This window comes from Capricornis sumatraensis, chromosome 9 (genome assembly GCF_032405125.1).
Source record: "Capricornis sumatraensis isolate serow.1 chromosome 9, serow.2, whole genome shotgun sequence".
In the NCBI taxonomy this organism is placed as follows: domain Eukaryota; kingdom Metazoa; phylum Chordata; class Mammalia; order Artiodactyla; family Bovidae; genus Capricornis; species Capricornis sumatraensis.
In genome coordinates, this window is record NC_091077.1 from 17,203,395 (window position 1) to 17,230,478 (window position 27,084).

Sequence of the window (27,084 nt, forward strand, 5' to 3'; positions counted from 1 at the left end):
GGTGAATGGATGGAATGGGAGTTGGCTAGGTAGGTCGGTGAAGGGTGTATGACTGAGTGAGTGGGCGAATAGAAGACCTTATGAATATATATAAGTAGGGTGGATGGGCAGGTGGAAATCTCTGTCTGCAGATGGAGATCTTGGTGTACAACCTTGGCACTTTTCAGGTGAGTAGCGGCTTATCTTCTGACCCCACCTTGGCTCAGTTTAACTCCACCGACACATATTCTCTTTTTCTAGGTTTGGCTTTCCTCCGGTGTCTCTCTGGGTCTCCAAGAATCCTACCCGGGAGCTCAGATTGAACTGAGCCCTTGGCTTGTGTGCTGACCTCCTTAGTGGTAAGAACTCCCGGGAAAGAGCCTCGGTCTTCCTGAGGATATGGTACCCAACCTACTCTCCCTGACTCCAGTGGCTTCCTTTTAAGCCAGAAATCCATCCTCTCTCTGGCAGCCTTACTCACTTCTCCCTCAGACATCAAACCATCCCATCAGCTCCCCACTCTTTCTGCTACGCTCCTTTCTGCCCCCACCCAGCTCTCTAGCCAGTTTCCACTCTTTCCTGGGCCCCTCCCCTGGGGATGGTGGAGATACAGGATAAATTAGAGGGAGGAGTCATTCGGGGCAGTTTCCTGCTTCCAGTCCAAGAATTCGTCTTTCCTCCCCCAGGGCTCCCAGGCGACCATGGATGTGGGTCTCTTGGTCCTCCCGGATGTACCCCAGGGTCACCGCAAAACTCTGCCGGGAGCGCGGGTCCGAGGTCCGGCCGTGCGCCGGCAGCGGGAGTTTATGCCGGAAGAGAAGAAGGACACGGTTTACTGGGAGAAGCGCAGGAAGAACAACGAGGCGGCCAAGAGATCCCGCGAGAAGCGCCGCCTCAATGACGCGGCCCTGGAGGGCCGGCTGGCCGCCCTGCTCCAGGAGAACGCTTTGCTCAGGGCTGAGCTGCGGGCGCTCAAGCATCGCTTTGGCCTCCTGCCCGCCACGGGGGGGACCCGGACCCTGCCTACTCTGCTATGGGATTCCCCCTGGCCTGGGGACTCCAGTCCCAGGGCTGATCAGACCCTGACTCTACCTGGCTCCCACGGTTGCCTCTTGAGACCGTGTTCCTTGGACGCTGGGGTTCCAGGATGCTGGCGCTGCCTAGTGGCTCACAGGTGGACTAGCCTGGCCACTCCCCCCAGGGCCCTCCAGGACCCTGCCTCAAAAAGAGTGGACATGGCCTTGCAGGCCGCCCTGCCTGCTGCCTTCTTCAGCTGTCACCTCCTGGATAGGCATGGGGGCCCCAGACCAGAGCTCAGGTCCTGCTGGGGGCTGTGGTCACCCATACCCACTGCGTGCCGGGCCTCAGGGTCCTCCGACATGTTGCTGACACCCGGTGTGGATCCCATGGGGTTGCCTCCCAGAGTTGCTTGCCCGGTCCCTGAGAACCATCCCCGGGAAGATCTGGCTCAGGCCTCCCTGCCCCACAAATTGCGAATCAAGTCCCGAGCTTCCAGCAGAGTACCTTGCGGCTGGGAGGGTGGCGGAAGCCCCATCTGAAAGCTTCCCCTGGGCAAGGCCAGGCCTGCAAGGCTGCAGTGGGGACTGATCATGGGTTTGTCTGGGAGTATGAGTGGCTTGGCTTTGACCCAGCTCCAAAAACTGGGCAAGGCTGGGGGTAGAATCCACTTTCTAGTGTCCAGACCAGATTTTTAAGAGGAGAGTCTGTGGGATCTTGGGTCATACCGTGGTTCCTATTCTGCCTGAAATATGTTTTTGGTAGTCACTTTTTCTTCCTCTTTCCATTTATCCATTCATCCATCCATCCATCTATCTATCCTGTCTGCCCTCCTATCCATTCATCCATTCACTGATCCTTGCGTGTGTCCATCTGTCCACTCGTCCATCCACCCATCTATGCATTTGTCCATCATCCATCCACCCACCCATCCATCCTACCTTTCATTCATGCATCAACCTATCCATATACCCACCCACCCATTCATCTATCCACCCATCTATGCATTTGTCCATCTGTCTATCCATCCATCTTTCCGTCCTTCCATCCTTCTATCTGTCTATTCATTCATCTAAACACTCAGCCATCTACTCGCATCAACTCACCCACCCATTCTCCCTTTCTCCCTCCCTTCCTTCTATCTATCCATCCTTAGATCTATTGATCCATCCACCCAACCACTTTACTCTGAATCTGCACACCTATCCATTCATCCATTCAACTACCTACCTTTATGTCTATCCATTCATCAGTTCTTTTGTACATTAATCACTCCTTCATGTGCTCAGTTGATCATTCATCCATTCTCTCACTTATTTACAATTCATAGTGCCCAGCTTAGTAACAAGCATGAGAACACCTTCCTGGCTTTGGGGTTCCTATTCTAGGGGGATGGTGGGGACTAGGAACAGACATACTGAGGGCCATACTGAAGGGGGAGGTAAAATTTTAGGATGTCTGACCCCTCACTTCTTGCAGGGCCAGGTGTGTGTACTTACCACCTGGTGTGGAGGTCAGACTTACTCAGTTCAGGTGGCTTCCTCTGTGCGCTGAGTCACAGCCTGAGCCTCCAGAACAGACCCTCAGTATCTAAGGGTGTGCATGTTAGTCTTCTCTCTCTCTTTGACTACTTGTACTCTGGAAGACCTCTCAGCCCCAGAACACATCCTGGGCTTGGAGACTTACATCTCCCAAGAAGATCCTGAGGAAGCAGGAAGGAGGGCTGCCTGGAGGTGGCAGCTCTAGCCTGTTCCCTTCTTAGCCAGAGCCCACTGTTGGAAAAGGGTAGACTGGGGGTGCAGAGAAGTTGGCTCTCAACACAAAGATGCCACATAGTTGTGGCTGATCATGCACAGAGGCCTTAAATGCAGGCTTGGCCCTAGAAATGTTAAGAAATGCTAACAAGCAGACAGAAGAAGGAAGTTGGGGCATAGCATACCACCTCTGGGAGATGTGGGTAGCTTGGTGCTTCCTCTTGGTGAGTCCACTCACCTGGTGTGTCTGAAGTGTCTGAGCCCAGCTCATTCACACCCCATGTACTCAGGGGAATGGGGGTTGGTGGCCCTTGGATCATTCAAGTCCTTTTTAACCTTCCAGCTCCAGTTTTAAAAGCCCAGAGAAGGATCTGCCTAAAACAGGTCATAGAATTTCAACATCAGGAGGGGCTCTGAGAATCTAGTGATGAGTGGTTATCTAGTCTCTGCCTGAATTCCTCTAGGGACAGAGAACTCACTCCCTTCAAAGCCCCATTACCATTCCTTCTCTAGAGCCAGAACCCACTGCTTGCAAACTTCTACCTCTGATCCTATTCTTACCACAGGGACCACTCAGACCCCTTCCTCCACCCCTCCCTCTACTTGGAGGTGGCCTGTGGAGCCTCTGGTTCCTCTTCTCCAAAGTAGAGACCACCACACCTACCTCAGATGGTCTGAGAAGATTAAATCTCATTTACGACTGCGTAGCACTTCATACACAAGTGTTCAACAGATGTTAACTCCTCTCTCTTCTTTTCCTTTCTAGAAAGCACTCACGCTCCCAACCCCAGAGTAGTGTTGTCTTCAGGGGAAATGTCCTCTCGTTCTTCAAAATTGTTTCCCTTCACCCTGACCTGGCTCTTTACTATTTTTTTGTCAATGTCATTTATATATGATGGCTCTTGGGACTGAATATGAATTGTTTCTTCATTCATCAAATACATATATATTTTTCAATAAATTTTTTTGATCTCCTACTGTGCAGCCATGAAATTAAAAGATGCTTACTCCTTGGAAGAAAAGTTATGACCAACCTAGATGGTATATTCAAGAGCAGAGATATTACTTTGCCGACTAAGGTCCACCTAGTCAAGGCTATGGTTTTTCCTGTGGTCATGTATGGATGTGAGAGTTGGACTGTGAAGAAGGCTGAGCGCCAAAGAATTGATGCGTTTGAACTGTGGTGTTGGAGAAGACTCTTGAGAGTCCCTTGGACTGCAAGGAGATCCAACCAGTCCATTTTGAAGGAGATCAGCCCTGGGATTTCTTTGGAAGGAATGATGCTAAAGCTGAAGCTCCAGTACTTTGGGCACCTCATGCAAAGAGTTGACTCATTGGAAAAGACTCTGATGCTGGGAGGGATTGGGGGCAGGAGGAGAAGGGGACAACAGAGGATGAGATGGCTGGATGGCATCACGGACTCGATGGACATGAGTCTGAGTGAACTCCGGGAGTTGGTGATGGACAGGGAGGCCTGGCGTGCTGTGATTCATGGGGTCGCAAAGAGTCGGACACGACTGAGGGACTGAACTGAACTGAACTGAACTGTGTGTCAAACAGGAACTGGATGAGGGAAGAAGTATTCCACACTGAAATGTTTGCAAGTGGAAACTTGCACAAATGTCTAAACTGTTCACCCAATACATGTCGATTACTCATTTGATGGGCTCTGGGGCCATAGGTGTGGCCTCTGCCCTCTGACAGCTGCAGCCTTCCATGTCGCTGCCTGGGAGTTGCTGCTGTAAGAACTGTGCAGTGCCATGTTCCACTCTGGGGCATCCACGGGCCCCTTGGGTCATGTCTGCAACAACATGATTGAATTGGGGACCAGATTTTAGGACATTGTGCAACCACATGTTATGTTTCCTCTTCCACCCATCCTTGTAGGCTGGGGAGATTTCTTTGGCTATCAGTGCATGAGATTCCCTTCCTGCTTCGGGTGTGCCTGGCTCATATTGAATGTGCAATAGATGTTGAATGAAAGTTTCTGCCCACCTGATTGGTGACTGCTGGGGGCAGAGATAAAATGAGTTGAAAATGTTGCTGAGGCCACGTTTCTCAGCTTTGTCTGCAAGGGTTCACAGACACATCTCGGCGGAACCCTGTGCTCCCTGGATCTTTGACACTCAAGTCATGATCCATGAGCTAGGATCATTTAGGATCACTGGGAGTTTGTTAGAAATGCAGAGTCCCAGGCTCCTCCCTGAACTGCTGAGTCAGAAGCTGTGTTTTAACAAGATTCCCAGGAGATCCATATGCACATTGAAGTTTGAGAAGCAGTGACCCAAAGCAGAGGTTGGCAAACTCTTCCTTCGCAGAGCAGCCGCAGAGTGACTATATTTGAGTCTGTGGAATGGCTGCTGTTGCATCTACTCCATCTTTTCACTGTAGCACGAAAGCAGCCACAGACAGTATGTAAATACGTGGACAATGCTGTGTCCCAGTAAAACTTTATTTCCCTAAATAGGTGTAGCCAGAATTGGCCCAACGGCCATAGTTTACTGTTGGTATATACCCAGGAGAGAAATTGCAGACCTGCCTGGTGTTTGTCTTCAACCTTGACACTGTCAAAGTGTTCCACTGAGTGGTATTACCAATTCACACTCTTTTACATGCAGAGGATGTCCGTGTTGTGCCGACACGTGATGATTTTTATGAACTGTTTGGTTTTTGGCAATCTGGTGAGTGTAAAATGAATTTAACCTGCATTCATCTGCTGAACATCTTTGCCAAAATCTGTTGGCCACTTGGGTTTCCTCTTCTATGACTTGCCTGTTCTGCTGGGATATTTACATTTTTCTTGTTGATTTCTCAGAGCTCTTTATATATTCCAGATATACATCCTCTGTCACATAAGAACATCACAGCATTCTTGCCTGACTCGTCTTTTCATCTTTTTGCTGGCAGATTTTGTTGAAGACAAGTTCTAAAATCAGATGTTGCCAAAAGTATCCTTCTTTTATATTACAGTTGTACATTTCTGTCTTGTTTAAGAATTCTTCCATGCCTCAAGGTCATGAAGATAGTCTCCTAAACATTCCGATAAATGTTTACAGGTTTTGCTTAACCCATCTCTTTGTGTATGTGTGTGTCATTTTGTGGTGGGTTGTGGTTTAGTCCCTAAGTCATGTCCGACTCTTGCATCCTCATGGACTGTAGCCTGCCAGGCTCCTCTAGCTATGGGATTTCCCAGGCAAGAATACTGGAGTGGCTTGCCATCCCCTTCTCCAGGAGATCTTGCTGAGCCAGGGATCCAACCCTAGGTCTCCTGCCTTTCAGGCAGATTCGTTACTGTCTGAGCCACCAGGGAAGTCCTTCATCCTCACAGAGAATGTAACTAATTTTGTTTCCCTTTCTACTTTGGCCACCAGGGGGCTTGGGGCTAAACTTAACAGCTCAGTCATCATAACCGTTCATTCATTCATTCACTTAGAAAATTCCTTTACTCATCTAGGAAATATTTACTGATCAGATACCATGTTTCAGGCACTGAGGAAAGAGCAATGAACAATCTTGACTCTGTAGTGCCAGCAGCCTAGTGAGGGAGACATAGAAATGAACAAGAAAAAATGTATCGTAGAGTCAGTGGTGATAAACGTCATGGAGAACAAAGAGGTAAGGGGATTGGGAGAGGTAGCATTGGGTGAGTTATAAAAATTGAAATTGAGAGATCAGGAAAGGCCCTGCTGAGAAGAGGACGTTTGAGCCGAGAGTTGAGCGAGCTATATATGTACTAGGGGAAGACACCCTCCTTCTGCGAAAAGAACTGTCTGTGCCAAGGCCTGGAGATGGGCCCATGCTGGCTGAGTTGGTGAAGCATAGAGGAAGCTCATGCGGCTGAGGCTGTGATGGAGGGGGAGCGTGGGAGGAGGTGGGGACAGGGAGGTGATGGGGGGCAGGTCACGCAGGGCCTGTGGGTCGAGGTGAGGAGTCTGGTTTCCTCTCTGAGTGAGATGGGGGTGCCGGGGAGTTTCTGAGTGTATTTCTGCTATAACTGTCCTTCTTTCCCACCCCACTCCATCCTGTGGTGTATGAGACTGACTGAAAATAAATAAAGCCACCACACAAGCACAGGAGAGCTGGCTGGCTCATCATCTTGAGAAAGGGGTGACTGACCACAGCCTTGCTGTGCCTCATCTTCCCACGGGTGGCCACAGGCCGTCCCCCTCAGCACCCCCGCCAAATTGCTCATCTATCCCTGTTTCCAGCCCTCTCTGAGCTGTGAGGGGATGAAGCAGGTAAAGCTGCTCCATGAGGAGGATTCATGGAAGAAAAATTCATGTGGTTTTCTTTTCTGCTTTGTAAAACTGCCTTCCACAAAAACCCATTTAGGGCAAGTGTGAGAGGGTGGGCTTTCAGGTGTGTGTGTGTTGGTGTGGGGGGAGGGGTGGAATCCCAGAAAGATGAAGGACCTGCTGAGGCTGAGGGGAAAGGTCAGCACGGTAGTGAGCAGGAATAGCTGAGGTGGGGGGGGGGGGCGGCTCAGGTAAATTGGAGGGGCTTCAGATAAGCTGGAGATAATTGGCTCCAGCTGGCAACAGTGGGAGGCTGGCTCTGCAAGACCAAAGGCTGGAGGAGGCAGAGGTTTACACCTACCCGACAACGGCTGTGACCCCCTGGAGTCAGTCACCCAGGACAAGTGGGCTCATCTCTTGGCTGCCTGTTCTGAGCTGGTTCCTGTGCACTGGATTTTGTTTCATCTTCTACAAAAGGCTTCATTATTATATCCTCGTGAACAGACAGAGAAACTGAAGCTTGGGGCAGTTAAATGTATGCTGCCTAAGCTCAAACAGCCAGCAGTGAATGGGCCATTTCACTCCCCTCATCACTGCACTGGTATCATGGCCAACTTTCTCCTCCTTGAAATCCCAGGTCTCTGTCCTTTCTATTCCTTCTCCCTATAATGCTTTATTTACCTTCAGTCTTTAAATGACTCTCTCGGTTCAAACATTACTTTTTTGAAAAAATTTTTTATTTATTTATCTATTTATTTAGGCTTGTCCAGGTCTTGGTTGCAGCATGTGGGATCTTTAGTTGGAGCATGCAAACTCTTAGTTGTGGCATGGGAGATCTAGTTCCCCGACTAGGGACTGAACCTCCACCCCCTGCATTGGGAGTGCAGCGTCTCACCCACTAGACCACCAGGGAAGTCCCAAACACTGCTCTCTTCGGAAAGACTATCCCTCAACACCCACTGTAAAATAGCAGATATTAATATTTATGTCAATCCTACACACAGTTAGTTTTCCATAAATATCTGTTGAATGAATAAGCAAGTTGGATAGGAACAGTTGATCCTTCTAGTAACAACTTTGATTGCAGTTAAATCCTGTGTCAGCAGTGAGAAACTGAATATTTTATGCCATATCAGTAAACAAGGATGTCACACTTTATCAGCAATTGCAGTCCTCCAAGGTGAGCCAGTGAGCCCTAAGAGCACTCAGGAAGGAGAAGAATACCTACAATCTAGCAGCCACCTCCGGGTTGGGAAGATCCCCTGGAGAAGCAAATAGCTACCTACTCCAGTATTCTTGCCTGGAGAATTCCATGGACAGAGGAGCGTGGTGGGCTACAGTCCATGGGGTTGCAGAGAGCTGGACATGACTGAGCAACTAACATGTTCAGCAGCCATCAGTGAGTGCAGCCACTCCCTACGGTGAGCACCAGGGGAGCTCAAGATGTGAAAACAAAGGATACTGGCCCCGGAGAGCTGAGCTGCATAAGAAAGGAATAATTTCAGTGACCCCAGGCTCTTGCATCTTCCCATACATAGAAAAGTGCTAAATTCCTTAACTTGGGATATCTGGTTTTCTTTAATTAACAATTATCTTTTGATGTCCAGACTACTTATCTTTTATTGCAAAACTTAAATAACCTGTCTCCTCCCCTGCCTCCTTGAAGGAGCAGTTCTCTCAGGGTCATTTGAGATGCTGTCTTCCAGGTTTAAAGTCTTAAAAATTTCCGCTGAATAAAACATAACTCTCAATTTTTAGGTTGTGAATAGTTTTTAAGTTGACACCAGGTAGACTGTCTCTACCTGGACGATGAAGGTGCTGTTGTTTCCCCTGGGGGAGCCCAGTATCTGGGACAGGACCTCTCAAGCAGTAGGTGCATGATTAAATACTGTTGTACTGAATCTTAGGATTGAAGAGGAAGTTGAGGCTACATTACCGGGCAGAGAGAGACAGGAAAGGACAGAGTCACACGGGTCATTCATTCAGTCACTGACAACTTTCCAGAGAGGATGAAACCCATCCTTGTCCTTTAGAGCCTGTGCCTTTGGGGAGAAGGACCACCGAGAGAACCAGAAGGTCAAGATTATGTCAGATGCTGCTGAGGATTGTGGGCCGAGGTGTCTGGGGACGGGGGATGTCAGGGAGGCCCCTTGGAGGAGGTGACATTTGATCTGAGATCTAGAAAGCGTAAGTGTTAAGAAGCCAGTCCCTGAAGGCCTCATGTTGTATGATTCCATTATATGAAATGTTCAAAATAGACCAATCCACAGAGGCACACAGTGGTTGATGGTTGGTTGTCAGAGGCTGGGGGATGGGGAGGGGGGAGTCAGGAGTGATGACTTCTTGAGCAGAGGGTTTCCTTTGGAGGTGATGAAAATGTTTTGGGCTGAGATAGAGGTGGTGGTGAATGCATTAAATTCCTCAAAATCGTTCACTTTAAAATGTTAATTTTTCTGTTTTGTGAATTCCACCTCAAGTTAAAAAACAAAAATGCCGTCGAGTCTGCTCTGCACGGAGGACTGATGGTCAGTTGAGGGATGGAAAGAAAGAAATTGGCCAGAGAACTGGGTTCAACCTGCGGGGGGTATGTGGAAGGAAGGATATGGCCCCGGGTCTGGTCCCCGCCTGTACACGCTGCCCTCAAGGAGATGGGGGCGGGGGCGATCTCCGGTGACCTCCGCCTGCAGCGGCTCCAGCAGGGTTTCGGTTCCGGCTGGAGACTAAAGTCCGGCTGCAGCAGTGAGAGCACTGAATCCAAACCACCAGACCAGCGGGGACCACGGGCCAGTGACCAGGCCCCTGGCCCGTCAGCTGTGCAGAAATGAATTTCCACACAGAGACAGAAAGTAGTGAAACAAGTGAAGTGCTTATTAGGAGGAAAAAGGAGCACGTGCGGATAGGCACACGGGTGGGCTCGGAGAGAGAGTCGCGCCCTCCTGGTAGTTTGAATCACTTTTACGGGGCATGTCTTCCGGGTTTCCTCTGGCCTCTGTCTTGCTTTTCCTGAGCCCGTATGGAGGGTATCGCAGGGTCCTCCTGTGTGCATGCGCATCTCTTAGCCAAGACGGATTGCAGCACAGAGGCCCATCAGTAGGCTGACATCACTCCATTTCGGACCTCCAAGGGGCCTTTCTGCACTTGTGTCGCCAGGAACAGCTCCTTGACTTCCAGAATGAGAAATCTGTGGTCTCTGGCTCTCATCCCGGCAAGGCTCAAGTCTGCTCTAGCTTCTGCTGTTTTGGAGTTTCTGTTCATAGGGGAGGATCTCCAGCTGCTCAGCGTGGGGGCCTATCTATCTTGGGTTTTGTGGTGTGCCTGGGTGACTGGGGGGGGGGGGTGAAACGCCTGAGTCTACCTGAGTCGACTCACTGAGCAGGTATATGCGCGTGCGCGGCGTACACACACACACACACACACACACACACACACACACACACACCCGCACTCACACACTCTGGCCTGGGTGTGCATGTGTGACATGACATGCATGTACACCTGTGTGCCGGGGCCTCCGTGGAGACATGAACCACACATGCACACGCAGGCTAACGCCTAGTGTAAAGGGGGCCCCACAAGTCTCCTCATCATGTGAGGGTGAGGTGGAGGGATGGAGGAGAGAGGAGGCCCTTTTCATGAGGCCTGAGCTGGGCCTCCCCACCCCCATCACCCCTCTCTCCGGCACCCACTCTCCCCGTGGTTGCGCAGGCCCAGGGGGGCAGCCCCAGCGTCCCCTCCCCCCGTCCTACTGTAAATTCTGAGAAACCCTGTCCGCGGTTTGGTGCAGCCCCTCCCCCGCCCTCTAGCAGGGCTGTCCTGGCCACTGTCTTCCTGTCTTGGGGCCTAGGTGGGGGCCTCTAAAGGAGGGGCAGGGGGAATGGCTGGGAGCCACGCCCTCTTAGCCCCGGGGTCCCAGGCCGAGAGGAGGCGGCTCTGGACGGCTTCATGGATCTTGACATCCCCTCCCGGGGGCCCTAGTCTTCTCTTCTGTAGAACGGAGATAATATCAATTAGTCCCAACCTCAGAGAGACAAGTGGAGGCGGTGACTCGCATTGGGCGGTAAGCGCAGCAGTCTAGCAGGTAGGAAGGGCTAGAGGCTATTATTATCCACTTCCTGCCCCTAGCTCCGCCCCACTTCCCCAACACCTCCAGCTTCCACACGGAAGCTTGGTGGTCTGCTGCCCAGAATGTCTCTCTCCTGCCTCCCTGATGAAACCTAGGAATCAGTCACATTTCAGATTCTCCGGAAATAAGGGAGAGCAGTGGGGCCAGCCGGATCCGGGAGACAGGGAACCTGGGTTCGAATCCGGCTCTGCCAAGGGCGCACTGGGCAGCCAGTTTTCCTTGTGCGCTCTGATGTTCTGTGATTCTAAGCCTCCTTGATGAACAACCTTGGTGGGCACTCCTACCCAGTACTCTCCTGCCTCAAGGTTTCTCTTATCTTCTGATGCTAAGCCACCTTCCTGGGCTGTACTTGCCACAAACAGTGGAACCCCTGAAATTTAACTTGCTGGAGGTTTGGAGACCTCCAGAGACTTGCCTCTAATTCTCGTAGTTCTGCCTACTCGTCCTCCAAAATGTAGCTTAAATCTGTCCACTCTCCAGCCAGATTTACAGCTTGAGCATTTTCATGGTTTCCCTGAATCCACTTGGTTGTCCCAAGGGTGCCACGCCCCTGCTCTCAAGCCTTCCATGGGGCCCTATTGCTCCTAGAAGAAAAAATCTGGTCTTCCCTGCAGCTGTCAGTAAAAAAAAACAAATCTGGACTTAGTAAGTTAGTTAGTGTTAGTCGCTCAGTTGTGTCCGACTCTTTGCGACCCCATGGACCATAGCTCACCGTGTTCCTCTGTCCATGGGATTCTTCAGGCAAGAATACTGTTGGGGATTGCCATTTCCTTCTCCTGGGGATCTTTTTGAACCACGGATCGAACCCGGGTCTCCTGCATTGTGGACAGATTCTTTACTATCTGAGCCACCAGGGAAGACCAGACTTAGTAAGAAGAGCCTTTATTCAAAAGGATTATGGCAAGGGGAGTGGAGAAAGATGATTCCCCGGGAGAAGGCTCTGACTGTGGAGTCTGCAAGCCTCCCAAGAGTGAGGCCAGAGGGTGCTCTTTTCATGAAGACAATAAACGGCAGAGAGGACCAGTTGTAGGGAGGGGATGAGAGAGTGGCCGGATGAAATACCAGATGAGAGGATGCTTTGCGCTGGGGCCAGCCTGTTCTCAGTGGGCTATCTGCTGGTGGTTAAGTTCAGGGACCTGAAGGAAGGAGAGGAGTTAATCAAAGTTTGGTTGGCAAGCATTTTGTTTTAGTTGGTCAGTGGAGACATGCAGTCCAGCTACTCACTTAGGAGGCAAAGAATGGGGATTATCATTTATCTATTTATCTGTATATCATCTTTCTATAAATCTACAGTTCATCTCTCTTTATCTGCTATATATCTCTCTCTATCTATTTATCTGTCTATCTCTACACAGCTATAAGAGCTTCTCTGGTGGCTCAGAGGGTGAAGAATCTGCCTGCAATATGGGAGACCCATTTTTGATTCTTGGGTTGGGAAGATCCCCTGGAGAAGGGAATGGTAACTCACTCCAGTATTCTTGCTTGGAGAATTACATGAACAGAGGAGCCTGGCAGGCTACAGTCCATGGGGCCACAAAGAGTTGGACATGACTGAGCAACTAACATTTTCACTTCACTTTTCATATAGCTATAAATATAGATAATATCTATATAATATAGATATCTATAGATCTTAGAGATATCTAGCTGCTGCTGCTGCTACTGCTGCTAAGTCACTTCAGTGACTTATCCCTTCTCTGAGAGACATCTAGAGATCTGTCTAAAGCTTAATATAGATATCTATATATACCTATACATTCTAGCCAGGCTCCTCTGTTAATGGGAATTCCCAGGCAAGAATACTGGATTGGGTTGCCATTTCCTTCTTCAGAGGATCTTCCTGACCCAAGAATCAAACTCCTGCATTTCTGACATCTCCTGCATTGCAGGCAGATGCTCTCCTGACGGAGCCACCAGGGAAGCCTGGTGTATCTACATATTACATATCTATACTATATATTTGGAGAAGGCAGTGGCACCCCACTCCAGTACTCTTGCCTGGAAAATTCCATGGACACAGGAGCCTGGTAGGTTGCAGTCTATGGGGTCACTAAGACTCAGAAATAACTGAACGACTTCACTTTCGCTTTTCACTTTCATGCATTGAGAAAGAAATGGCAACCCACTCCAGTGTTCTTGCCTGGAGAATCCCAGGGACGGGGGAGCCTGGTGGGCTGCTGTCTATGGGGTCGCACAGAGTCAGACACGACTGAAGCGACTTTGCAGCAGCATACTATATATTGGGCTTCCCTGGGGGTTCACATGGTAGAGAATCTGCCTGCAATGTGGGAGACCCAGGTTCAATCCCTGGGTCGAGAAGATTCCATGGAGAAGGGAATGGCTACCCACTTCAGAATTCTTGCCTGAAAGACCCCAGGGACAAAGGAGTCTGGTGGGCTACAGTTCATGGGGTTGGAAAGAGTCAAACACGACTGAGTGACTAACACTGTCACTTTCACTTCATACTACATATGTATTTAGATAGCTGTCCACTTTGATATCATATCTGTCTGGAGATCGGCCTATAGCTCTAGATATGTGTCTCTAGCCTGGAACACCTATTTATTATAAGGAGTTGGCTTGTGTGATTATGGAGATGAGCAAATCTCAAGATCTACAGGCTCAAAATGAGATCAGCAGGAGGAAGTGAGGTTTCAGGTCAAGTCCCAAGGCCAGAAAACAGACGGTCTTTCAGGCAGGTGGAATTCTGTCTTAGTAGGAAGACCATCAGCTATCTGGTCTAGTCAGCCTTCAGCTGATTGGACAAGGCCCAGCCTCACCAGGAAGGGCAATCTGCTTTACCCAGTCTACAGATTTAAATGTTAGTTCATGCACAAACACCCTCCCAGATGCACCCACAATAACGTTTGACCAAATATCTGGGCTCTGTGGCCCTGTCAAGTTGAGACATAAAATTAACCATCAGAGCATGTTATCTGTGGGACTCCTCTAAGTCATATGGGAGGGTGGTTCCTTAGAGTAACCATGAAAGGTGGAACATGAGAGGTTGGGAAGGGGATTCTTAATTTTCAGCATTTTCCAAGATCATAGAGCTTTGGTAAAATTTATTTTTAAAAAAATGTTTTACATGTTTTGGAATATGTTCTATTCCACATACAGCCAAGTATGTTTTTTTAAGATTATTTTTATTGAGGTACTGTTGATGTACAATGTGTGAATATTGTTTTTAAAAATGTTTTTAATTTAATTTTGACTGTGCTGAGTCTTTGCTGTGGTGCCCAGGGTTCTCTCTAGTTCCCTCACAGTGTGTGGGCTTAGTTGCCCTGCAGCATGTGGGATCTTAGTTCCTTGACCAGGGATCGAACCCATGTCCCCTGCATTGGAAGGAATATTGTCAACCACTGTACCATCAGTGCAGTTTAATATTGTTAATATTGAAGTCTCAGGCAAATTTAATATTGTTGTGCTTCATAAGGGCCTGCATGACCTGCCCTCACCCCTCCCTTGCTCCCTCTCACCCAATCCACTGTGATCTCCAAACCCATCAAGCTGGTCCTTGTGGGTCCCTCAGTCTGGAATGCTCTTCCCTCATCTTCTTGGTTCCTCTCCTATCACCCATCCCGCCACCCTGTTTAATCATCTTTTTTTCTTATTTATTTATATATATTTAGTTGGTTGTGGCGAGTCTTAGTTGTGGCATGGGGGATCTACTTTCCTGACCAGGAACTGAACCTGGGCCCCATGCATTGATAGTGCGGAATCTTACCTGCTGGCCGACCAGGGAGGTCCTACATCACCTTGTTTAATTTTCTTCAGGGCATTTTCTACCATGTGTCTTATTTCTTTCCATGTTTATTATCTGGGCAGAAGAAGTGTTGGCTGAGGACCTACTATGAATCAGTGTCCAGACCTCCCAGAAGTCACAGTTCATTGGGGGAGGCTGAAGTGAGTTGTGTTACCTGTGCAGACAGACATAATGTATAATCCTGATACATGTTAGGCTGAAGCCTGGTGCTTGGTGGACCTGACCTGCCTGGGTGCTCACAAAGGGCTTCCCAGAGCTGAGATCTGAAGCAGGGGCATAGCATTAACTCGGGAAAGACAGGAGAAAATAAAGTGCTCTGGGTGGAGGGAACAGATTGTGCAAAGGTCCTGAGGTGGATGGAAAGTCCCCCTGACCTTGAACCCTGTCACCTGGCCTAGTACCCCCTCCACCTCCCCACCCCCATCTGGCAGCCATGTCTGTCCATGGAAAGTTTCAAGAGACCCCAGGTAATAGGGGTGAGAATACATGTGTGATTGTGTGAACAGTCCTGCAAAAACCAGAATTTAATTACACTGTGCTTGGGTGGGGTGGGTGTTGGCTGTGTCCCTCTTCTCCTGGGGCAGTGAGCTGGACGGGGGCCAAGAAGCAGCTGCAGGTGTCCCACTGTGGGTAGGGGCAGCAGTGTCGATGATTTCTTGGTTTCCATGGGAAGCACGCCCTGTTCCCAGGGTCTCCAGGAGCCTGATTTTCCAGTCCCTCTTTGGGCCAGCTTCATGCACACTGTCTCAGTGCCTCACTGCCTCCCCTGTCTTCATCCACACAGCTGAGATTAGGGCGAGGCGAGTGAGGCATTCTGCCTGCCAGCTCAGTAATCAAAGTGAATAAACCTTGAAATATGCTTCACATATAACATTGTGTAAATTTAAGGTGTACCATATGCTAATTGGAGATATTGCTGCATTGTAACATGATTGCCATTGTAGTAATATTTATACCTCTGTCACTATTACTGGGGCTTCCCAGGTAGCACTAGTGGTAAAGAACCTGTCTGCCAGTGCAGAAGACTTAAGAGATGTGGGTTCGATCCCTGGGTAGGGAAGATCCCCTGGAGGAGGGCATGGCAACCCACTCCAATATTCTTGCCTGGAGAATCCCATGGACAGAGGAGCCTGGTGGGCTACAATCCATGGGGTCCAAAGAGTTGGACACGACTGAAATGACTTAGCACGTACACATATCACTATCATTATTACTTCTGTTTCATTATTATCATTTCTCTTTAGTGGTTAGAATAATAAAGTTCCAGTCTCAGCAAATTTGATGATTACAGTATTGTTGTCTGTATGCTCTAGACTGTGCATTAAATCTCTAGGGCTTATCAAGTAAATAATATTTCAGTGCAATGTTTTTTATTGTTTGTTTCGGGGTTTTTTTTTGGTCACACCATGTGGCAGGTGGGATCTTAGTTCTTTGACCAGGGATTGAACCCATGCCCCCTGCAGGGGAAGCAGAGTCTTGTCAGGGAAGTCCCAATGTAATGATTTTAATTGAGAGTGTTTTCTGTGCTGTACAATTCACCCGTTGGAAGCATATAGTTCGGAGGCAGTTAGTATATTCACGAGGTTGTATAGCCATCACCCCTGCCGCCTCCAGAATTGTTTCATCATCCCAGAAAGAAACCCTATACCCACAGACATCACTCTCTATCCCTCTCTACCCTCAGCTCCTGGCATCAATGCACGTAAAAAAATCAACATTAATGCAAAAAATTCCATGATAAAGTGTCAAATTTTAAGATGCCATCTTCCAGTTGTTCAGACTTGTTCAGTCAGTAAGTTGTGTCTGACTCTTTGCAACCCCATGAACTTTAGCCTGCCAGGCTCCTCTGTCCATGGGATTATCCTGGCAGGAAGATTGAAGTGGGTTGCCATTTCCTCCTCTCGTGGATCTTCCAGATCTGGGGATCAAATCCAGGTCTCCTGTGGCTCCTTCTCTAGCACATGAAGTCACTTCTCTGTCTGACTCTTTGGAACTCACGGGCTGTAGCCTGCCAGTCTCCTCCGTTCATGGGATTCTCCAGGCAAGAGTACTATAGTTGGTTGCCATACCCTCCTCCAGGGGATCTTCCTGACCCAGGGATCGAACATGCATCCCTTATGTCTCCTGCATTGGCAGACGGGCTCTTTACTGCCGAGCCACCTGAGCAGCTTGATATTATCCTCAAAGGAGGGAAAAGTGGTTTGGGGATATGTGCACAGACATACATAGACTGTATATGTTTAGATATGGTAGATACGTACTGGTTCTGTGGCATTAACATTTGATACAAGGCAACTAAAACATGTCTAAAAATGATTGCTCCTTAACGTGTAATAATGAAATAAAGTTTGAGAACCTCTGATCTAGTAGCAGCCACTACTCAGATTTTTTTCTGAGAATTTCCAGAGATATTCTAGGCATTTTCAAGCAAATATCTACATTTCCATGTATTCATTTTTTAAAAGAAGATTGATTGATTTATGGCTACACTGGGTCTTTGTTCTGCACGTGGTCTTTCTCTAGTTGTGGCGAGTGGGGGCTCCTCTTCACTGGGGTACGCGGCCTTCTCGTGGCAGTGGCGTCTCTTGTACAGCACAGGCTCTCGGCGCTCGGGTTTCAGTAGTTGTGGTACATGGGCTTGGCAGTTGAGGCTCATGGACTCTAGAGTGCTAGCTCAGTTGTTCTGAGGCATGTGGGAATCTTCCTGGACCTGGGATTGAACCTGTGACCCTTGCATTGGCAGGTGGATTCTTATCTACTGGACCATCAGGAAAGCCCCTCCTTTATTTATTTTTCTAGCATAAATGGTCACAAACCATCCTGTGGCCTTCTTTTTTTTTTCACTTAGAGTATATCTTGGTGAACCCTCCATGTCAGTGAACAGAGCTTGCTTTTTTAGAGTCATGCCTGGAAAATCCCATGGGTAGAGGAGCCTGGTGGGCTGCAGTCCATGGAGTCACAAAGAGTCGGACACGACTGAGAGACTTCACTTTTTCACTTTTCACTTTCATGCATTGGAGAAGGAAATGGTAACCCACTCCAGTGTTCTTGCCTGGAGAATCCCAGGGACAGCGGAGCCTAGTGGGCTGCCATCTATGGGGTTGCACAGAGTCGGACACGACTGAAGCAACTTAGCAGCAGCAGCAGTATTCCTCTCTGTTTGAATGAAATTTATGTTCTCATGGATGCTCACATAATGTTGGCAACACATGATGTTTCCAATGTTTTGCCACAATAAAGTGCTACAGTGTATGATGGACAGGTGCATTTGCGTCATTTCACATACAAGTGATTGTATCTGGAGGAGAAATTCCTAGAAATGTGATAACTGGCTTGGAAGGTGTGTGCATTTGTCATTTAGGTAGATATTACCACTTGTTCTGCATAGAGTTTGTACCAGTTTCCTTCTTCATCATCAGAATAAGAGAGTGCCAGTTTCCTCAGAGCCTCACCAACATGAGGTGTTATCAAACCTTTTGATCTTTGCCAGTCTGATGGGTTAAACATCGTATTGTGGTGTAGTTTTAATGTTCACTTCCCTTATGAAGTTGAGAATCTTCTCTTGTGACTAAGAACCATTTGTTTCTCTTCCTCTGTGAGCTCAAAGTTCATCTCCTTTGTTAACATCTTTATGGACTGTTATAATATTTGTCTTATTGTTTCTAAGAGTTCTTTATATATTAAGGACATTGTCCCTTTGTGTTATGTTCCTTTGTTTATTGCTTGTCATTTGCCTTTTAAGAGTTTGTTATTCTTGAATTGTCATTTGTCTTAACATTGTGCAGGGTGATTTTTACCAGATTTTTTTTTTTTTTTGGTGTTTACATGAGATAGCAGTTTTAGTTATTCCTTTTATGGCATCAGAGCTTTGTGTTATACTGATAAGGGGGACCTTCCTTTGATAAGATAGGGGGTGGAAAGGAGCATTCTGATAGAGGGGATAGCAGGTGCAAAGATACTGAGGTATGTAAGTCAGGGTTCTCCAGAAAAACAGAACCAATATGATGTGTGCATAGAGAGGGAATATCATTTTAAGGAATTGACCCGTGTGGTTGTGGAGGCTGACAAATCCAAAATCTGCGTGATGGGCCAGCAGGCTAAGGGCCCTGGAAGAGCTGCAACTTGATCCGCAGGCAGTCTGCTGAAGAATTCCTCCTTTCTTGGGGCAGTCAGCCTTTGATCCTTAGACCTTCAACTGATTAGATGAGACTCACCCACATTGTTGGGGGGGGTAATCTGTTTTATTCCAAGTCTACTGATTTAAATGATAATCTTATCTAAAAAAACAAAACAAAACAATACCTTCCCAGCAACATCTAGACTGGTCTTTGAAAACCTCTGGGCACCCATGGCCTCACCAAGTTGACACATAAAACAAGCCATCACAGATCTACCCACTATCAACCTGACACGCACACAGACTCCTTAAACCATACTTAATCTGCAAAGAAAGACAATAACAAGATGATACCTCCACCTAATATGATAAAGCTGTCCTGCAAATGACTGAAAACATGCTAACCCTTGCCTCAGAAGAGGAGATAAAGTCCTTGAGTGATGTTTACCCTTCTCTTGGATATCCTAGTTTAAATACTATGATGTAGGGGCTTCCCTGGTGGCTCAGTGGTAAATAATTCGCCTGCCAAGACAGGAGACGTAGGTTCAATCCCTGGTCTGGAAATATCCCACGTGACGTGTGGAAACTAAGCCCATGGACCACTACTACTGCGCCTGTGTTCTGGAGCCTGGGAACTGCAACTGCTGAAGCCCGCGTGCCCTAGAGCCCCTCGACAGCAAGAGAAGCCACCGAAGCGAGCAGCCTGTGTACCACCACTAGAGAGTAGCGCCTCTACACCGCTAGAGGACAGTTTGCGCATAATGACGAAGACACAGCGCAGCCAAAACCAAATAAACAATTAAAAAATACTACAATGTGAAGGTATGATACTTAAACACTATGTTATAAAGTCAACACATCTTCCGCAGCTCCTGTATTGCAGGTTCTTTGTCATCTGAGCCACCTGGGAAGCAATTATATGTGTAAATTTGTACTATCCAGACTTATTCATAACAAAACAGGGGAGAAATTCTCATGACAATTATAGTCATTTCTTGCGTAACTTGTCACATGGTTGTAGCCGATATTATAACTACCTTCTGAGCCACCCTTGGTACCAAATTTCTCTTAGTCTCCTGGGGTTGGCATAACAAACACTTAACAGATTATGTGGCCTAAACCTCAGACATTTATTTTCTCACAATTCTGGAGGCTAGGCATTCAAGACTGAGACGTTGGCAGGGCTGGTTTCTTCTGAGGCCTTTCTCCTTTGTTTATAGATGGCTGTCTTCTTGTTATGTCCTCACAGGCTGTTTTCTCCAAGTGGTATAATAATTTCTCCCTTTTTATAAGGACTCTAGCCATATTGGACTAAGGCCCACCCTAATGGCTTTATCTTAATTATATCTTTAAAGGTCACATCTCCAAACGCAGTCATATTCTGGGGTGCTGGGGTCAGGGTTCCAACATGTGAATTTGCCGGTGGGGTGGTGATGGCAGTGTCACAGTGCAGGCCACGGCAGTACCGCCTTTGAGGGACAAAAATGTGACTGGTGTAGTAATGATGAAGATGTGCTCAGTCATGTCTGACTCTTTGCAACCCCATGGACTGTAGCCCGCCAGGCTCCTCTGTCCGTGGAATTCTCCAGGCAAGAATACTAGAGCGGGTTTCCTCCTCCAGGGGAGCATCCTGACCCAGGGATAGAACCCATGTCTCTTGCATTGGCAGGTGGGTTCTTTACCACTAGTGCCAACTGGGAAGCCCAGAAGGAGAAGGTGGTGGGAAGGAAAGCCAAGGAAAAGTTGGGAGACGTTGGCAGAGGGTTCAGAGCTGTCATGAGAACTTGGTTTTTTGTCTTCCACCAGAGTGTTTTAAGTTGCATTTTGCAAAAATCCTCTGCAAGTTCTTCTGGAAGGTGAGAGGGGTGATCAAAGTGCCAGTGAGGAGAATCCCCTGATCTTTCAAGTGAGCAATGAAGGGAACTGGGCTGGGGTGTGAAGGAAGGAAGTGGGTGGTTTTGAAGCCACAAGAAGGAAAGGACTGGAACTTTCCTGGTGGTCCAGTGGTTAGGAATCCACCTACTAATGCAGGGGACATGGGCTTGATCCCTGGTTGGGGAAGATCCCACATGCCTTGGAGCAACAGAGCCCGTGCTCTGCAACTACTGAGCCCACGCTGTAAAGCCGTGCTCCACAACAAGAGAAGTCACTGTGGTGAGAAGCCCGTGCACTGCGACTTGACTGTAGCCCCAGCTCGCTGCACCTGGGGAAAGCCCACGTGGAGCAACAAAGACCCATAATTACACAAATTACTTAAAAAAAAAAAAGAAGGGAAGGACTTGTGGGTCAGTGTGTGGAATAGATATCAGCCAGTGGGAAGTTGATGGAAAGTGATCAATCCATTTTCTCTGGTAAGACCTTCCAAGGAGGGTTTGGTAGGCTGAGACTGCATTTCTTGTTCACTGTGGTTTCCTTAGATTCGAGTAGAATGCCAGACATGTAGTGGGCGGCCAGTGAATGTTTCTGGACAGGATGCGTGAATGACTTAAAACCAGAAGTGGGAAAATTTGATGATGTTGGATTTGGGAGAGAGCAGACTCTACGGGTGTTCATGCGCCTGAGTTGGGGGGAACTCAGAGTCTCTGTAGCCCTCAGTGCTCTGGATTGAAGGTGGCAAGCAGAGTGCAGAGGTTTACCTAAGACTCCTGGGAGGAACTGTGATTTCTAACAGATTTGAAGTAGTGAGCTCCCCATTCCCAGGAGTATGCAAGCTGGAGAGGCACATTTCCAGAGGGTTGTAGAGCAAATCTCTGTCCCAGGGAAGGTTTGGAGCTGGGAGGAGCTTAGTCTGGTCTAAATGAGAGTCCTTTGGGTTTCCCAGCAGCCCAAGGGTCGTGGGGATTTCTGCATCATCAGTTTCTGTGGTTTCTGAGACTCAGCCTGTCCCACATCCCTTCTGTGTGTGTGTGTGTGTGCCTGGCAGTGCCCTGATATTGTGGTGTGGGTGGGTCTAGGGTGCCAGGTTTGCTGCAGTCATTGTGGTTCTAAATTCCGTGCTGTGCTCCCCAGTAGCCTTTGTGTTTGGAGAGGCTGCCCCCTGGTGGGAAGAATGAGCAGTTCCCCTCACCACTTCCTAACCTCTTGGGAGTTCCCCGGTGGTCGTGGCTAAGACTTTGCCTGTAGTCCCAAAGTGGCGGGCCACAGGTTCGATCCCTGGTCAGGAAATTAGGTCCCACATGCTGCAACTAAGACCCGGTGCAGCCAAATAAATTAAAAAAAATTTTTTTTAACTGTTAAAAAAAAAAAAAAAAGAAATAGTGCTAGGTGGTGAGTCAGAGGGCCACATCCAGTTTGCAAATAAAAATCCAAAACAAAGAGACTCACAGAAAGACCCAGGGAGAGACAAAGACAGGCAGTGATGCTCAGTAAGTAATGATTGGTGGAAGGAATGAATGAAGGATCCCTTGGAACCAAAGTAAACATGGATAAAGCTCTGGCAGCTCAGGCTTAATTCTGTTGATACACTGGGAGGATGTGTCCAGGGGTCCTGATATTCACCAGGCTGGATGGCATAAAGGCAAAGGGTCTTGCCTCCAGCAGGGGCCCAGGTGTCTGAGGATGAGGGTGGCAGGGTGGAGTGGAGGGGACTGAAGGCACCCTGTGGGGAGAATGTCTGGCCCCTCCCCAGCAGGTGGGGTATGAGAGACCACCTAGGATGTCCTCAGGCAGGTCCCCGAGAAAGTCCCTGGAGTGGCATAGTAGGAATAGGTTGAAAGAGGTTTGGGGAGATGGAGTTAACTTGGAATGAATTACTAGTGGAATGGAAGGAATGGGAATGGACAGCCCAGGATGATAGGCCCCTGCAGACTTGTATGGGGGTGGCAGGAGGGAGTCAGGGTCCAGGGGGAGCCCCCCCCCCCCGAGCATCTGCCTCAGGGTTACATTGTCTTGGGCAGCTCTTGTGAATGTCACTGGCCATTGGTGTCTCAATTAAACGGATGGGACCTTGGGGGGTGGTCCTGGGGGTGAGTTCTGGGGTGTCTGAGAACCCCAGGGTGGGTGTTCTGGGGCTCACCATAGGGCAGCCCTGGGAAAGTGTCTTTGGGGAGGCAGCTGGAGAATCAGAACACAAGGGTCAGCCTAGGGTGTTAATGGGATCATCATAGGATGGTCCTGGAGACTGGAGCTTTCCTGGGATCATTCTAGGGGCTGAAGAATGGGATCCGGAAGTACACTGAGAAACCATGTGGGAGGGTTTCTGGGGGAGTTGCAGAGCAAGGGGGAGGGCTGAGAGCAGAGGGCACCATCCTTGGGGTGGGGGGGGATGTGGTGGTCAGAGCATGGTGTCCTTTGGGAGTACAGATGGGGTGGGGTTGTGGGAGCATCTGGATGAAAGAAGTTTGGGAAAACAGATCATGCAGGGTGGGCAGAGGTGGAACTTAGGGGATGAGCTTTGAACATGGCATCCTTTAGTGAGTCACTGTAGGGAGAGACCCTGAGGGTCAGAATTGGGATCTTTGTAATGGGTGTGGGGGTTCAGTACTTGGGGGGATGTTCAGGACATCAGGGTGTCCGAAAATTTTGGATAATGAGAACTGAGAGACCAATGAGAGGGTGGATTTGAGGTGCCCAGAACCAGATATGTCTTTGTGGATGGGCCTGGGAAGTAGACCCCAACCTGAGTGTTGGAGGAGACTAGGATCATGGAAGCTGGGTTTCACAGAGTTAAGACATGATGGTATTTGTGTGTGCAGTGTGGACCGATTGTGGGGGAGGGGGTTCTGCAAGTCAGAATTGGGGTGTCTCATGGGGCTTCCCTGATGGCTGAGACCAGAATCTCAGCCTGCAATGTGGGAGACACGGGTTCGATCCCTGGGTCAGGAAGATCCCCTGGAGAAGGGAATGGTTATTCACTCCACTATTCTTGCCTGGAGAATCCCATGGACAGAGAAGAGCCTGGAAGGATACAGTCCATAGGGTTGCAAAGAATCGGACACGACTGAACGGTTAAAAATTTTCACTTTCATGGGAGGTGAGTGCAGGCAGGGCAAAACCAGAGATATCTTGAGAGGCAGACCACCTGGAGTCGGGGAAGGTAAGTCTGTGGCGTGGGAACCAGGTGCCTCGGGATGGGTCCAGCAGTGGACCTGGGCGAAGGCAGGACGGAACCAGCTTGGGTAGCAGAAACTTTACTGCTCAGGACTGCCTCCCCGCCACCCCCGCCCCCAGTCAGTAGCATTTGCGGTACACGATGTAGGGCCCCTGTTCCTCGTATTGCTCCCGCAGGACCCAGCAGGACTGGAAGGTGCGCAGCGAGGCCAGGATGGAGCCCCCGATCCACACAGAGAAATTTCTGCTTGGCTGGGCCATCACCACCACGTGTGCCTCTGATGGCAGATTGCGGAGCAGTTCCGTTTGGAAGCGCGCCTTGAACCCGGTGAACAGCGAAGAGCCCCCGCACAGGAGCACGTTCTGGGCCAAGTCGGTCCGCAGCTCCGCGGCCACCTTGGAGAGGCTCTGTTGGGCCATGGTGGGGACGCCCACGGGGGACAGCCCTGGGATCTCTGGAGGACTGAACAGCAACTCGGGGCACTGGAACAGCTCTTTGCCCAGCGTGACCGTCCGTCCGTCTGGCAGCTTCAGGGTCTGGCGGCATTCCAGCTCTGGCCGGGCCTGTTCCTTCAGGAAGTCCGGGGCCACGTAGCAATATCTGTGCTTGATGCTCTCCACTGTGTCCAGGTCCTGCTGCCCCAGGGGCAGCCCGGAGCCGAGCAGCATCTCCGCCAGGAAGGCGGTCATGTGGGTGCCCGCCAGATCCAGGCGCTCTGTGGCGTGGGGCAGGTTGTAGCCTTGGAAGACGGGCACGGTGTAGGTGACTCCGTGGCCCGTGTCCACCACCAACCCGCTGACCCGCCCGTGTGCGTAGACCGACAGCACTGATTGAGAAGCCACGTACATGGCCGGGGAGCTCAGCGACTCGAAAGCCACCTCCACCAGCTTCTCGCGGTTGGTGGAGGGGCTGAAGGGCGGGTCAGAGAACAGCAGCGGGTGGTCGCGGGTGGCCACGCGGAGGTCATGCTCCAGCATGTGGCGCCAGATGAGCTCGGCCGCATCCCAGTCCACCACGATGCCGCTGTGCACGGGTTGCACCAGCGTCAGCTCCGGGCGTTTGCGGGCTGCTTCGCCGATGAAGGTTTCCATCACCGGCTGCCCTGAGGTGGCTGGTTTCTGGGGCTGGCAGCCGACGATGGTGGCCACGGTGTAGGTGGGCCGGGCCTGCCCGGCGAAGCCCACCTTACATGTACCTGTGCCCATGTCGATGACCACCGCCCCGGTCTTTGGGGGCAGTCTGTCGCCCACCATACTGGGGGGTTCCTGAGGGAGGGTGCCGTTTGCCAGGATTGAGCCGAGGTTCAGGCGAGGCTTGGGGATCTCCGGGGAGGCTTGGGGTTCCGAGAGGTTGCTCTGATTTGGATCCATAGCTGTGAGTAGTTGCCTGGGCTGCTTGGCAAAGCGGACTACTTTTCTCTGGGGTGCGGGTGGGGGTGGGGGTGGGAGTGGAGAGGCTGGGCCTGGGGCAAGCACAGGCAGAGAGAGGGAGAAGGGGCTGGGCCGGGGGTCTGTGACATCATTCTGTTGCTCACAATTCAGAAGTGGGGGGTGGGGGTAGGGGTGGACCCTCCCTTTCTGCAGAAAATCCCCAGTGTATTCATCTATTCTGAATTCTCCCTACCCTCACCCACCCACCGCAGTGCCAAATTTGGAGAAGGAATAAGCTAGAAGGCGTCCAAAGAGGAACCTCTGACCCAGCGCCCTGATTCAGTAAGACCCAGAAATCCTTCTCTTGATGCCTTGTCTTGAAGTTATTTATAGTGTGGTCTCTAAGAGCTGCTCACAGTTCTCCTTAGAATATTAAAATATTGGTCCTTAGAATACTAATCAGAAAGTAGTTGGCATTAGGGTGACTTTGATTTCTTTAAGTACTTTTAAAGTACGTATCTATTTATTTAGCTGTGCGGGGTCTTTCATTGCAGCATGTGGGATCTAGTTCCCTGACCAGGGATTGAACCTGGGCCCTGGGCATTGGGAACGTAGAGCCTTAGCCACTGCACCACCAGGGAAGTCCCAGCTTTTTGTTTTCCCAGGGGAAACAGAAACCAGCCTGGGATGGGAGGCAAAGAGAGACACAGACACCCCCTATACTAGATTCTTTGACATTTCTGCTCTTCCTGCTGCCTGAAACAGCCTCCCTTTCCATTTCTGCAGGGCAGGAATTTGCTCTTCAATTCACAGCAGGAAAACACCTCCTCCTGTAAGTCTTCCTTGATTCCCTCTCCCTCTCTTTCCTGCCTGGTGGTGGTAGGAGCTGTCTGCCTTCACTGCAGGGACTTTATCTGCTTTCTCTTGGTGGAAGGGAGTGACTGGGGGATACAGAAGGGAGCTTTCAGGATAGATAGGGCTTCCCAGGGGGCACAACAGTAAAGAATCCACCTGCCAATGCAGGTCTGTGAGTTCATTTCCTCTGTCGGCAAGATCCCCTGAAGTAGGAAATGGCAACCCACTTCAGTATTCTTCCCTGGATAATCCTATGGACAAAGGAGCCTGGCAGGCTACCGTCCATGGGGTCACAAAGAGTTAGACACAACTAAACGAGTGAAAAACATCAACAATAAAATAGATCCAGATGGCTCAGTGGTAAAGAATTTCCCTGTCAATGCAGGAGACACAGGAGACGTGCATTCACTCTCTGGGTTGAGAAGATCCCCTGGAGGAGGGCATGGCAACCCACTCCAATATCGTTGCCTGGAGAACCTCATGGACAGAGGAGCCTGGCTGGCTACACTACATAGGGTTGCACAGAGTCGAACATGACTGAAGTGACTTAGCACTCATGCTGGTGTTTCACCTCAAAAAAGAGATGATAATTATGCAAGATAGTAGATGGTGGTAAGGTGAAGTCGGTCAAGTCACTCAGTCGTGTCTGACTCTTTGCGACCCCGTGGACTGTAACCTACTAAGCTTCTCCGTCCACGGGATTCTCCAGGCAAGAATACTGAAGTGGATTGCCATTTCCTTCTCCAGGGAATCTTCCCGACCCAAGGATCGAACCCGGATCTCCCGCATTGGAGGCAGACGCTTTAACCTCTGAGCCA

General features: G+C 49.5%; 2 protein-coding genes across 2 annotated transcripts; one reads left to right on the forward strand and one right to left on the reverse strand.

Moving 5' to 3' along the window:
* The first annotated feature begins 680 nt into the window (after window positions 1–680).
* On the forward strand, window positions 681–1,538 carry NFILZ (NFIL3 like basic leucine zipper). Its single transcript, XM_068979465.1, has one exon. The coding sequence runs from the start codon at window positions 681–683 to the stop codon at window positions 1,536–1,538; it is 858 nt and encodes a 285-aa protein (XP_068835566.1).
* Window positions 1,539–24,160: 22,622 nt separating this feature from the next.
* ACTL9 (actin like 9) lies at window positions 24,161–25,411 on the reverse strand. Its single transcript, XM_068979305.1, has one exon. The coding sequence runs from the start codon at window positions 25,409–25,411 to the stop codon at window positions 24,161–24,163; it is 1,251 nt and encodes a 416-aa protein (XP_068835406.1).
* Between the last annotated feature and the right edge of the window lie 1,673 nt (window positions 25,412–27,084).

Excerpts from the sequence above, each read along its gene's own strand:
- ACTL9 (XM_068979305.1), bottom strand. The coding sequence starts at position 25,411 with ATGGATCCAAATCAGAGCAACCTCTCGGAACCCCAAGCCTCCCCGGAG.
- NFILZ (XM_068979465.1), top strand. The coding sequence starts at position 681 with ATGGATGTGGGTCTCTTGGTCCTCCCGGATGTACCCCAGGGTCACCGC.